We start from the raw sequence: 13,233 nt of genomic DNA on the forward strand, positions 1-13,233 counted from the left end.
ACAGGCCTGAGGCCCAGCCATCCATTCACACCAGTTTGCTTCTCACTGCATATTTTTTAGCCTTGTTTTCCATTCCCTGACACATGCTATATTACTGTTCAAGGGTTGAAAAAGATAGAGGCCATTTTTCCCAGAGATCCCCTGCAGGGCCTCAAAGAGGAAAATACATTCAGCAGCCAGAATAGAGAAGGTAGCACCTCTGGCAAACCCACAACACAGTTTGAGAAAATCACAGGTAAGTTCCAGAATCAAAAATTGGGGACATTTTTGGGGTTGTTTTAGGAACACACTATAAAGAACATACAGGGTTCCCTGGTTCCAAAACCTGAACCAAGTGTTAGCTTCAGACTGGTGTTATACCAGGAGCTATAGTCTAGTAATTACAACTGCTTTGAATGTCAGACCTTTGGTGATTGAGTTGACACAGGATCAGCCAATAGTCTGGTGGGAGAGCAGAGGGCTGGCAGAGCAGTGTGTGTCTCTGTGTGTGTAGGCTGGCAGAGTCCTCTGTGACAGTGCTCCACTACAGTAACTGCTGTACAGCTGCAGCCACACACAGCAGCTCTCAAACTGACCCAGCTATGACCTAGTTACCTCCCCTCACCCACGACCCTCCCAACCAGCAGCAGCAGATGAGTGGTGCGGAGGGCACCACCACCCAGCCCTGTGCCTCAGCCCAGGCTACCCTGCCAGTCTGTCCTCAGAGAGGGGATGTCCCCGCCAGCATCGGATGCCAGCGGGCTCTGACCTTGGGTAGTCTCAATGGATGACTCTCCTCTGTGAGCCAGCAAAGTGCTCCATTGACTCACATGTGTATACACACACCGCTGGGCACAGGCATAGCCATACACACATACACACCTAACGTACACACACACACACACACAAACACACCAAACGTACACATACACACACACACAGACCCCATGGGAGTGCACTGATCCAGCCCCGTGGCCAGCTGCCTTGGCTAAGCTTCTGTATGGTCTGTGGTGTGCTGGCCTAGCCTGTCAGTGAAGCTGTTCCCCACTGGACCACATCCAGCTCTGTCTCAGTCTCTGAGCACTGGGAGACACATCTCTACTACTGGGGCCTGGGGAACCTTACTCATTACTTATTTGGTGCTTAGGTACATAACAAGACAAATGACCTTGGATTTAGTGAAGATGCAATCAAAACTCTGGAAATCTAGAACAAACACTTATTTACTCCACTGATAAGTAAGTATCAGAGTATTACAGTATCATCAACCTTAACAACAGAACCGAGGCCAAAACATGTTCTATTAGTTCTAATACTTCCACAGGGAGTCATAACCAGGGGTCATCTATGTTTGGGCCAGTGGACTGTATGACTGTGGCTGATCTCTGTGACTGGAAGTGTGAGTGTAGGGACAGCTATGACTGTGAGTGTACTGTACCTACCAGGGCAGCTGTGTGTCCCTGGGCCCCGACACTGGCCCCCGTGGTGCTGACGCTGTTGGGGAGGCGGCCGCGGACAGCTGGGCCGGCCATGATGGCAGAGCTGGTGCCTGTGGTGGGGGTGGGGGTGGCTTTGGCCTGCGGCAGAGGCTGGATCAGGGAATGCTGAATGTTGAGCAGAGACAGCCGCAGGGCCGGGAGGCTTTTCTGTTGACGGGCAGATCACACACAACTGGGGTATTAACATACCGTACATAGTAGAAACAAGCCATTAAATGTGTTTTATATATTCTAAATGATCAAATGTGCAAATTATTATTACATTGTTGTAGAAATATAGATATCATTATAACAAATAATTCTCCCAAATCGTGAATATTAAAATGACGTGTATTATACTTGACATGTATGCTCAATGGACAAGGGCTCATCCATTAGCCAAACATTTGGGACAAACACTCCAGCAGTAGACCTGACATTTTTTTAGTCTGTGGCATATTTTGATGTAAACGTCCTAACATTGCATGACAACATGACTGTGTTTGTGGCTGGCTGGCTCTGCTCTGTGGAGGGAGGGAGGGAGGGAGGGAGGGAGGGAGGGCTGGCTCTGCTCTGTGGAGGGAGGGAGGGAGGGAGGGAGGGAGGGAGGGAGGGAGGGAGGGAGGGAGGGAGGGAGGGAGGGAGGGAGGGAGGGAGGGAGGGAAGGAGGGAGGGCTGGCTCTGCTCTGTGGAGGGAGGGAGGGAGGGAGGGAGGGAGGGAGGGAGGGAGGGAGGGAGGGAGGGAGGGAGGGAGGGAGGGAGGGAGGGAGGGAGGGAGGGAAGGCTGGGTGGCTGGCTCTGCTCTGTGGAGGGAGGGAGGGAGGGCTGGCTGGCTCTGCTCTGTGGAGGGAGGGAGGGAGGGAGGGAGGGCTGGCTGGCTCTGCTCTGTGGAGGGAGGGAGGGAGGGCTGGCTGGCTGGCTCTGCTCTGTGGAGGGAGGGAAGGCTGGGTGGCTGGCTGGCTCTGCTCTGTGGAGGGAGGGAGGGAGGGCTGGCTGGCTCTGCTCTGTGGAGGGAGGGAAGGCTGGCTGGCTCTGCTCTGTGGAGGGAGGGAGGGAGGGCTGGCTGGCTCTGCTCTGTGGAGGGAGGGAAGGCTGGCTGGCTCTGCTCTGTGGAGGGAGGGAGGGAGGGCTGGCTGGCTCTGCTCTGTGGAGGGAGGGAAGGCTGGCTGGCTCTGCTCTGTGGAGGGAGGGAGGGAGGGCTGGCTGGCTCTGCTCTGTGGAGGGAGGGAGGGCTGGCTCTGCTCTGTGGAGGGAGGGCTGGCTCTGCTCTGTGGAGGGAGGGAGGGAGGGAGGGAGGGAGGGAGGGAGGGAGGGAGGGAGGGAGGGAGGGAGGGAGGGCTGGCTCTGCTCTGTGGAGGGAGGGAAGGCTGGGTGGCTGGCTCTGCTCTGTGGAGGGAGGGAGGTGAGGGAGGGAGGGAGGGGGGGAGGGAGGGAGGGAGGGAGGGAGGGAGGGAGGGAGGGCTGGCTCTGCTCTGTGGAGGGAAAGAGGGAGGGCTGGCTGGCTCTGCTCTGTGGAGGGAGGGAAGGCTGGGTGGCTGGCTGGCTCTGCTCTGTGGAGGGAGGGAGGGAGGGAGGGAGGGAGGGAGGGAGGGAGGGAGGGAGGGAGGGAGGGAGGGAGGGAGGGCTGGCTGGCTCTGCTCTGTGGAGGGAGGGAGGGAGGGAGGGAGGGAGGGAGGGAGGGAGGGAGGGAGGGAGGGAGGGAGGGAGGGAGGGCTGGCTGGCTCTGCTCTGTGGAGGGAGGGAAGGCTGGCTGGCTGGCTCTGCTCTGTGGAGGGAGGGAGGGAGGGAGGGAGGGAGGGAGGGAGGGCTGGCTCTGCTCTGTGGAGGGAGGGAGGGAGGGAGGGAGGGAGGGAGGGAGGGAGGGAGGGAGGGAGGGAGGGAGGGAGGGAGGGAGGGAGGGAGGGAGGGAGGGAGGGCTGGCTGGCTCTGCTCTGTGGAGGGAGGGAGGGAGGGCTGGGTGGCTGGCTGGCTGGCTCTGCTCTGCGCAGGGAGGGAAGGCTGGGTGGCAGTGGCATGATGTGACACTCATCACGGATGGCTGGAGAGGCCTGCTAGCGATTGGCACGGACAGCCGCAGGGGCCACTGTCACACACAGTCTGAAGTCAGGCCAGGGGAGCGGCCCCTGCCTGGGTCACATGGGCTGGCCTCTCCACTGCCACTCTGGCTGTTTTACGTTCTCCACCTTTCTCCTGAAGGGTACACTTGCACACTTTCTTACATTGATTTTACAATGGTAGAAACTCCCTCCAGACAATGTTTTCACCAACCAATGCTTTTACATCCATGACGAGGAGTGTCCAAATGTAGCCTGAGTAGATACAGTACAAACCTTGAGGAAGGGGACCAGGTAGGGCTGAGGAGACGACTTGAGCTCTGACTGCAGTCTGTTGGTGAACTCCTCAGGCTCAATCTTAGCATCCTGTGAGCGGGAGAAGAGAGGGAGGTTTATTAACCCCGTCAGCTCCTTGTTATGTGATGTGACACACTTGTACAACAGAGAGCAGAGCATGTGATTGAGGCGATGTGCAATGTGATTTCTGAGCACATTGAGATGAGGTGAAATCACCTCAACGACGGTGTTCATATTGATTTACATTTTAACATCCCCCTGGGATACATCTCATTAACAACTCTGAATAAATAATATCCTAAACAACAGCATCACTCTGGATCATGTAGAGTTTAATGCTGCCATCTAGAGATGAAAAAATACATTACATCACACAACCTGTCAACGTCAGAAATATTCTTCCTCCACTCTTAGGCTCCCCATAGGAGAACCATTTTGGTTCCAGTTAGAAGTAATTTGGGATCCTTGTGTAAAGGGCTCTACCTAGAATCAAAAGGGTTCTTCAAGGGGTTATCTTATTTGGAAAGCCAAAGAACCCTTTTCGGTTCTATATAGTACCTTTTTTTCTAAGAGTGTAGGGCAAAGAAAGTATCATTCCATGTTTCTCTGTTGATAACACAGTAATGTAGCGATAATGTAGAAATAATGTAATGATGTGGTAAAGTATAGGTAAAATAATGAGTTACGGTAGTGAGACTTACCAGTAGATCCTGGACCAGTGACTTGACATTTTTGGAGGTCTCAGGTGACGGAGAGTTGTGGGAAGCCAGCTTTATCAGGGTGGCCAAGAAGTTCTTACACTTCTTCACATTCTCCTGCATCTCCTAGGAAATTGCAAATTCAATAAGCATGTAAAGATATGATTTTATCAATAAATATGTAGGACACTTTATCGTTCAGTGTTTGTGGATCGGAAAGGACACCGGGGAAGAGTCTGTGAGTGTACAGTGGGGCAAAAAAGTATTTAGTCAGCCACCAATTGTGCAAGTTCTCCCACTTAAAAAGATGAGAGAGGCCTTTAATTTTCATCATAGGTACTTCAACTATGACAGACAAAATGAGGGGGAAAAATCTAGAAAATCACATTGTTGGATTTTTTATGAATTTATTTGCAAATGATGGTGGAAAATAAGTATTTGGTCACCTACAAACAAGCAAGATTTCTGGCCCTCCACTCGTTACCTGTATTAATGGCACCTGTTTGAACTTGTTATCAGTATAAAAGACACCTGTCCACAACCTCAAAGTCACACTCCAAACTCCACTATGCCAAGACCAAAGAGCTGTCAAAGGACACCAGAAACAAAATTGTAGACCTGCACCAGGCTGGGAAGATTGAATCTGCAATAGGTAAGCAGCTTGGTTTGAAGAAATCAACTGTGGGAGCAATTATTAGGAAATGGAAGACATACAAGACCACTGATAATCTCCCTCGATCTGGGGCTCCACGCAAGATCTCACCCCGTGGGGTCAAAATGATCACAAGAACGGTGAGCAAAAATCCCAGAACCACACGGGGGGGATCTAGTGAATGACCTGCAGAGAGCTGGGACCAAAGTAACAAAGCCTATTATCAGTAACACACTACGCCCCCAGGGACTCAAATCTTGCAGTGCCAGACGTGTCCCCCTGCCTAAGCCAGTACATGTCCAGGCCCGTCTGAAATTTGCTAGAGAGCATTTGGATGATCCAGAAGAAGATTGTCAGAATGTCATATGGTCAGATGAAACCAAAATATAACTTTTTGGTAAAAACTCAACTCGTTGTGTTTGGAGGACAAAGAATGCTGAGTTGCATCCAAAGAACACCATACCTACTGTGAAGCATGGGGGTGGAAACATCATGCTTTGGGGTTGTTTTTCTGCAAAGGGACCAGCACGACTGATCCGTGTAAAGGAAAGAATGAATGGGGCCATGTATCGTGAGATTTTGAGTGAAAACCTCCTTCCATCAGCAAGGGCATTGAAGATGAAATGTGGCTGGGTCTTTCAGCATGACAATGATCCCAAACACACCGCCCCGGCAACGAAGGAGTGGCTTCGTAAGAAGCATTTCAAGGTCCTGGAGTGGCCTAGCCAGTCTCCAGATCTCAACCCCATAGAAAATCTTTGGAGGGAGTTGAAAGTATGTGTTGCCCAGCAACAGCCCCAAAACATCACTGCTCTAGAGGAGATCTGCATGGAGGAATGGGCCAAAATACCAGCAACAGTGTGGGAAAACCTTGTGAAGACTTACAGAATTTTTTTTACCTCTGTCATAGCCAACAAAGGGTATTTAACAAAGTATTGAGATAAACTTTTGTTATTGACCAAATACTTATTTTCCACCATAATTTGCAAATAAATTCATTAAAAATCCTACAATGTGATTTTCTGGACTTCCCCCCCTCATTTTGTCTGTCATAGTTGAAGTGTAACTATGATGAAAATGACAGGCCTCCCTCATCTTTTTAAGTGGGAGAACTTGCACAATTGGTGGCTGACTAAATACTTTTTTGCCCCACTGTATGTACATGTGTTTGTGTGTGAGGCTATGCCCACTATGCCCAGCTGTGTGGGGCCATGGCCATGGTAGAGACACAGCCAGCCTGCTGGCAGCTGTGACAGCACTGGGGCTTGAGGAGCCTAACCAGCCCAGAGGAGGCCGGCAGACTGGAGCAGAGCAGAGTACAGACCTGGGAGATGACAGAGGCTCCTGGGGCTACAGGGACGCTGGTCTGTGGGGGCAGGGCTGGCTGTGAGGCAGCCTGGGCCCCAGCCTGGACCTGGGGGGCCATTACCACGGGGGCCTGTTGGGGAGCCGTCACTCCCACAGCCGGCGCCATGGGGCCCTTCTGGAAGAGCAAGGAGCAGACAGAGAGATAAACAGGACGTGAAGGGAGCTTCCAGCAAGGCCACAGAGAACAGGAGGGAAACAGCACGGCGCTCCTGTCACATCGGGTGTCCTGACTTCTGTGGACATTGCTGAACAGAGAGTAGGGGAGGAGAGGGGACTGGGGGACATTCAAGTAAAACAGCTCCTCCCAATAATGATGTACCTGACTAGAAAACCCTAAACATACCAGTAATCCCCCACCTGTGTCCCCCCACTGGTCTTGGATAAAACTCTGTAAAGTTCCAGCAATAGACAAATAATTCAATTTTGACTGAATTTATCATTCAATAATTAACTCTGTACTCTGTTAAAAGGGTCAGATGGGATGCGCCCAGATTAGAAACATTTGTAGGTTTGTGTTGGTAAAGAGGTGAGGAGAAGGAGGAGGAAGAGGAGGCGGACGACGACGAAAAGGAGGAGAAAGGGGAGAAGGAAGAAGAGGAACAGGATGAAGGGATGGGTAGAGGAGGAGGGTCTGAGAGGGATGGAAGGATGGAGAGATGGGAAGTTCTGTAGTGGAGAGTCTGCTCACAGAAGGTGGCGCAGTGGAGGAGGAGATCTGGAGGACAGGACTAGAAGTGGGAGAGGGAGACGGCACCATCTTGGCCTGGAAAGGAGGACATGGCCGAATAGCCTGAGAGGTCACAGGAGACTGCAGAAAATAAACAGAGAGAAAGAAAAAGAGACAGGGTCAGTGCAGGAGGAGGGGCGGTGAGACAGGGTCAGTGCAGGAGGAGGGGCAGGTGAGACAGGGTAGTGCAGGAGGAGGGGCAGGTGAGACAGGGTAGTGCAGCAGGAGGGGCAGGTGAGACAGGGTCAGTGCAGGAGGAGGGGCAGGTGAGACAGGGTCAGTGCAGGAGGAGGGGCAGGTGAGACAGGGTCAGTGCAGGAGGAGGGGCAGTGAGACAGGGTCAGTGCAGGAGGGGCAGGTGAGACAGGGTCAGTGCAGGAGGAGGGGCAGGTGAGACAGGGTCAGTGCAGGAGGAGGGGCAGGTGAGACAGGGTCAGTGCAGGAGGAGGGGCAGGTGAGACAGGGTCAGTGCAGGAGGAGGGGCGGTGAGACAGGGTCAGTGCAGGAGGGGCAGGTGAGACAGGGTCAGTGCAGGAGGAGGGGCAGGTGAGACAGGGTCAGTGCAGGAAAAGGGGCAGGTGAGACATGGTCAGTGCAAGAGGAGGGGCAGGTGAGACAGGGTCAGTATAGGAGGAGGGGCGGTGAGACAGGGTCAGTATAGGAGGAGGGGCGGTGAGACAGGGTCAGTATAGGAGGAGGGGCGGTGAGACAGGGTCAGTATAGGAGGAGGGGCGGTGAGACAGGGTCAGTATAGGAGGAGGGGTGGAGAGACAGGGTCAGTATAGGAGGAGGGGCAGTGAGACAGGGTCAGTATAGGAGGAGGTGCGGTGAGACAGGGTCAGTGCAGGAGGAGGGGCGGTGAGACAGGGTCAGTATAGGAGGAGGGGCAGTGAGACAGGGTCAGTATAGGAGGAGGTGCGGTGAGACGGGCAGTATAGGAGGAGGGGCGGTGAGACAGGGTCAGAATAGGAGGAGGGGCAGTGAGACAGGGTCAGTATAGGAGGAGGGGCGGTGAGACAGGGTCAGTATAGGAGGAGGGGCGGTGAGACAGGGTCAGTATAGGAGGAGGGGCGGTGAGACAGGGTCAGTATAGGAGGAGGGGTGGAGAGACAGGGTCAGTATAGGAGGAGGGGTGGAGAGACAGGGTCAGTATAGGAGGAGGGGTGGAGAGAAAGGGTCAGTATAGGAGGAGGGGTGGAGAGACAGGGTCAGAATAAGAGGAGGTGCAGTGAGACGGGCAGTATAGGAGGAGGGGCGGTGAGACAGGGTCAGTATAGGAGGAGGGGCGGTGAGACAGGGTCAGTGCAGGAGGAGGGGCGGTGAGACAGGGTCAGTATAGGAGGAGGGGTGGAGAGACAGGGTCAGTATAGGAGGAGGGGTGGTGAGACAGGGTCAGTATAGGAGGAGGGGCAGTGAGACAGGGTCAGTATAGGAGGAGGGACAGTGAGACAGGGTCAGTATAGGAGGAGGGGCAGTGAGACAGGGTCAGTATAGGAGGAAGGGCGGTGAGACAGGGTCAGTATAGGAGGAAGGGCGGTGAGACAGGGTCAGTGCAGGAGGAGGGGCAGGTGAGACAGGGTCAGTGCAGCAGGAGGGGCGATGAGACAGGGGCAGTATAGGAGGAGGGGCGGTGAGACAGGGTCAGTATAGGAGGAGGGGCAGTGAGACAGGGTCAGTATAGGAGGAGGGGCAGTGAGACAGGGTCAGTATAGGAGGAGGGGCAGTGAGACAGGGTCAGTGCTGCAGGAGGGGCGGTGAGACAGGGGCAGTATAGGAGGAGGGGCAGTAAGACAGGGTCAGTATAGGAGGAGGGGCAGGTGAGACAGGGTCAGTATAGGAGGAGGGGCGGAGAGACAGGGTCAGAGGTGGGGGGGTGGTGAGACAGGGTCAGTATAGGAGGAGGAGCGGTGAGACGGGGTCAGTGGTGGGGGGGTGTTGAGACAGGGTCAGTATAGGAGGAAGGGCGGTGAGACAGGGGCAGTATAGGAGGAGGGGCAGTGAGACAGGGTCAGTATAGGAGGAGGGGCAGGTGAGGCAGGGTCAGTATAGGAGGAGGGGCAGGTGAGACAGGGTCAGTATAGGAGGAGGGGCGGTGAGACAGGGGCAGTATAGGAGGAGGGGCGGTGAGACAGGGTCAGTATAGGAGGAAGGGTGGTGAGACAGGGTCAGTATAGGAGGAAGGGTGGTGAGACAGGGTCAGTATAGGAGGAAGGGTGGTGAGACAGGGTCAGTATAGGAGGAGAGGCAGGTGAGACAGGGTCAGTATAGGAGGAGGGGCAGTGAAACAGGGTCAGTATAGGAGGAGGGGCAGGTGAGACAGGGTCAGTATAGGAGGAGGGGCAGTGAGACAGGGTCAGTATAGGAGGAGGGGCAGGTGAGACAGGGTCAGTATAGGAGGAGGGGCAGTGAGACAGGGTCAGTATAGGAGGAGGGGCAGTGAGACAGGGTCAGTATAGGAGGAGGGGCAGGTGAGACAGGGTCAGTATAGGAGGAGGGGCAGGTGAGACAGGGTCAGTATAGGGGGAGGGGCAGTGAGACAGGGTCAGTATAGGAGGAGGGGCAGTGAGACAGGGTCAGTATAGGAGGAGGGGCAGTGAGACAGGGTCAGTATAGGAGGAGGGGTGGTGAGACAGGGTCAGTATAGGAGGAGGGGCGGTGAGACAGGGGCAGTATAGGAGGAGGGGCAGTGAGACAGGGTCAGTATAGGAGGAGGGGCAGGTGAGACAGGGTCAGTATAGGAGGAGGGGCGGAGAGACAGGGTCAGAGGTGGGGGGGGGGTGGTGAGACAGGGTCAGTATAGGAGGAGGGGCGGTGAGACGGGGTCAGAGGTGGGGGGGTGTTGAGACAGGGTCAGTATAGGAGGAGGGGCGGAGATACAGGGTCAGTATAGGAGGAGGGGCAGTGAACCAGGGTCAGTATAGGAGGAGGGGCAGTGAGACAGGGTCAGTATAGGAGGAGGGGCAGTGAGACAGGGTCAGTATAGGAGGAGGGGTGGTGAGACAGGGTCAGTATAGGAGGAAGGGCGGTGAGACAGGGGCAGTATAGAAGGAGGGGCAGTGAGACAGGGTCAGTATAGGAGGAGGGGCAGGTGAGACAGGGTCAGTATAGGAGGAGGGGCGGAGAGACAGGGTCAGAGGTGGGGGGGTGGTGAGACAGGGTCAGTATAGGAGGAGGGGCGGTGAGACGGGGTCAGAGGTGGGGGGTGTTGAGACAGGGTCAGTATTGGAGGAGGGGCGGAGAGACAGGGTCAGAGGTGGGGGGGTGTTGAGACAGGGTCAGTATTGGAGGAGGGGCGGAGAGACAGGGTCAGAGGTGGGGGGGTGTTGAGACAGGGTCAGTATTGGAGGAGGCGCGGAGAGACAGGGTCAGAGGTGGGGGGGTGTTGAGACAGGGTCAGTATAGGAGGAGGGGCAGGTGAGACAGGGTCAGTATAGGAGGGGCGGAGAGACAGGGTCAGAGGTGGGGGGGTGGTGAGACAGGGTCAGTATAGGAGGAGGGGCGGTGAGACGGGGTCAGAGGTGGGGGGGTGTTGAGACAGGGTCAGTATTGGAGGAGGGGCGGAGAGACAGGGTCAGAGGTGGGGGGGTGTTGAGACAGGGTCAGAGGTGGGGGGTAAAGAAGGAGAGAGAGAATGACAAAGAGAGAGGGGACAGAGAGAAAACACAAAAGCAATGTGGCTTCAAGACGAGGAGAAGGAGAAGTGCAACATGCCCTGAAGACGTGGAGGAGAAAGGTCATTATAGTAGGAAGTGACAGTAAATCACTGTGGATCCACAGGATGAAACAGAGAGGATCTGATCTGATCCAGAGATGAACAGAAGAGAAAACACTGTGATGCTGATGCCGAGGGTGAGGTACAGTAATACTATTCAATGGGAAGGACTAAATAAGTTCCTCTAATGCAATGAGGGTCACAACTAATATGAATGAATCAGTGTCCTTAAAATGTTGTATTTTTTATTAACCCCTTCTTCTCTCCAATTTCGTGGTATCCTATTGGTAGTTACAGTCTTGTTTCATCGCTGCAACACAGTAACACAGTACAGTCCTTTACTAGACAATCCAGATTATTGTATCCACTGTCACGACAGAAGCCTCTCTTCACATCACCAGGGCAGACAGTGAGAGGGAGGGCAGGGCACTACCAAACACAGTACCAATGCTGGTGGGAGGGAAAAAACTAACACAGTACCATGCTGGTGGGAGGGAAAAATCTAACACAGTACCATGCTGGTGGGAGGGAAAAAACTAACACAGTACCATGCTGGTGGGAGGGCTGGGTTTGGGCACTAAGTAACACAGTACCATGCTGGTAGGAGGGCTGGGTTTGGGCACTAAGTAACACAGCACCATGCTGGTAGGAGGGCTGGGTTTGGGCACTAAGTAACACAGTACCATGCTGGTGGGAGGGCTGGGCACTAAGTAACACAGTACCATGCTGGTGGGAGGGCTGGGCACTTAGTAACACAGTACCATGCTGGTGGGAGGGCTGGGCACTAAGTAACACAGTACCATGCTGGTGGGAGGGCTGGGCACTAACTTACACAGTACCATGCTGGTGGGAGGGCTGGGCACTAAGTAACACAGTACCATGCTGGTGGGAGGGCTGGGCACTAAGTAACACAGTACCATGCTGGTGGGAGGGCTGGGCACTAAGTAACACAGTACCATGCTGGTGGGAGGGCTGGGCACTAAGTAACACAGTACCATGCTGGTGGGAGGGCTGGGCACTAAGTAACACAGTACCATGCTGGTGGGAGGGCTGGGCACTAAGTAACACAGTACCATGCTGGTGGGAGGGCTGGGTACTAACTAACACAGTACCATGCTGGTGGGAGGGCTGGGTACTAAGTAACACAGTACCATGCTGGTGGGAGGGCTGGGTACTACAGTGCCTTGCGAAAGTATTCGGCCCCCTTGAACTTTGCAACCTTTTGCCACATTTCAAGCTTCAAACATAAAGATATAAAACTGTATTTTTTTGTGAAGAATCAACAACAAGTGGGAAACAATCATGAAGTGGAACGACATTTATTGGATATTTCAAACTTTTTTAACAAATCAAAAACTTAAAAATTGGGCGTGCAAAATTATTCAGCCCCTTTACTTTCAGTGCAGCAAACTCTCTCCAGAAGTTCAGTGAGGATCTCTGAATGATCCAATGTTGACCTAAATGACTAATGATGATAAATACAATCCACCTGTGTGTAATCAAGTCTCCGTATAAATGCACCTGCACTGTGATAGTCTCAGAGGTCCGTTAAAAGCGCAGAGAGCATCATGAAGAACAAGGAACACACCAGGCAGGTCCGAGATACTGTTGTGAAGAAGTTTAAAGTCGGATTTGGATACAAAAAGATTTCCCAAGCTTTAAACATCCCAATGAGCACTGTGCAAGCAATAATATTGAAATGGAAGGAGTATCAGACCACTGCAAATCTACCAAGACCTGGCCGTCCCTCTAAACTTTCAGCTCATACAAGGAGAAGACTGATCAGAGATGCAGCCAAGAGGCCCATGATCACTCTGGATGAACTGCAGAGATCTACAGCTGAGGTGGGAGACGCTGTCCATAGGACAACAATCAGTCGTATATTGCTCAAATCTGGCCTTTATGGAAGAGTGGCAAGAAGAAAGCCATTTCTTAAAGATATCCATAAAAAGTGTTGTTTAAAGTTTGCCATAAGCCACCTGGGAGACACACCAAATATATGGAAGAAGGTGCTCTGGTCAGATGAAACCAAAATTGAACTTTTTGGCAACAATGCAAAACGTTATGTTTGGCGTAAAAGCAACACAGCTGAACACACCATCCCCACTGTCAAACATGGTGGTGGCAGCATCATGGTTTGGGCCTGCTTTTCTTCAGCAGGGACAGGGAAGATGGTTAAAATTGATGGGAAGATGGATGGAGCCAAATACAGGACCATTCTGGAAGAAAACCTGATGGAGTCTGCAAAAGACCTGAGACTGGGACGGA

General features: G+C 53.3%; 1 protein-coding gene across 2 annotated transcripts in view; it reads right to left on the reverse strand.

The window, feature by feature from the left end:
* LOC110526966 (transcription initiation factor TFIID subunit 4) overlaps nt 1–13,233 on the reverse strand; it is a 108,606-nt gene that overhangs the window by 75,160 nt on the left and 20,213 nt on the right. Inside the window, exons 3-7 of one of the 2 annotated variants that reach the window (XM_090238867.1) lie at nt 7,207–7,334; nt 6,483–6,660; nt 4,510–4,632; nt 3,788–3,877; nt 1,422–1,625 (exon numbers count right to left, since the gene is read on the reverse strand). In XM_090238867.1, the coding sequence (XP_090094993.1) occupies nt 1,422–1,625; nt 3,788–3,877; nt 4,510–4,632; nt 6,483–6,660; nt 7,207–7,334 (723 nt within the window). The remainder of the gene's footprint in view (nt 1–1,421; nt 1,626–3,787; nt 3,878–4,509; nt 4,633–6,482; nt 6,661–7,206; nt 7,335–13,233) is intronic. The other variant, XM_036980974.2, reaches the window with a different exon arrangement.

This window comes from Oncorhynchus mykiss, chromosome 6 (assembly GCF_057628025.1).
Source record: "Oncorhynchus mykiss isolate SJ-2025 chromosome 6, ASM5762802v1, whole genome shotgun sequence".
Lineage (NCBI taxonomy): Eukaryota > Metazoa > Chordata > Actinopteri > Salmoniformes > Salmonidae > Oncorhynchus > Oncorhynchus mykiss.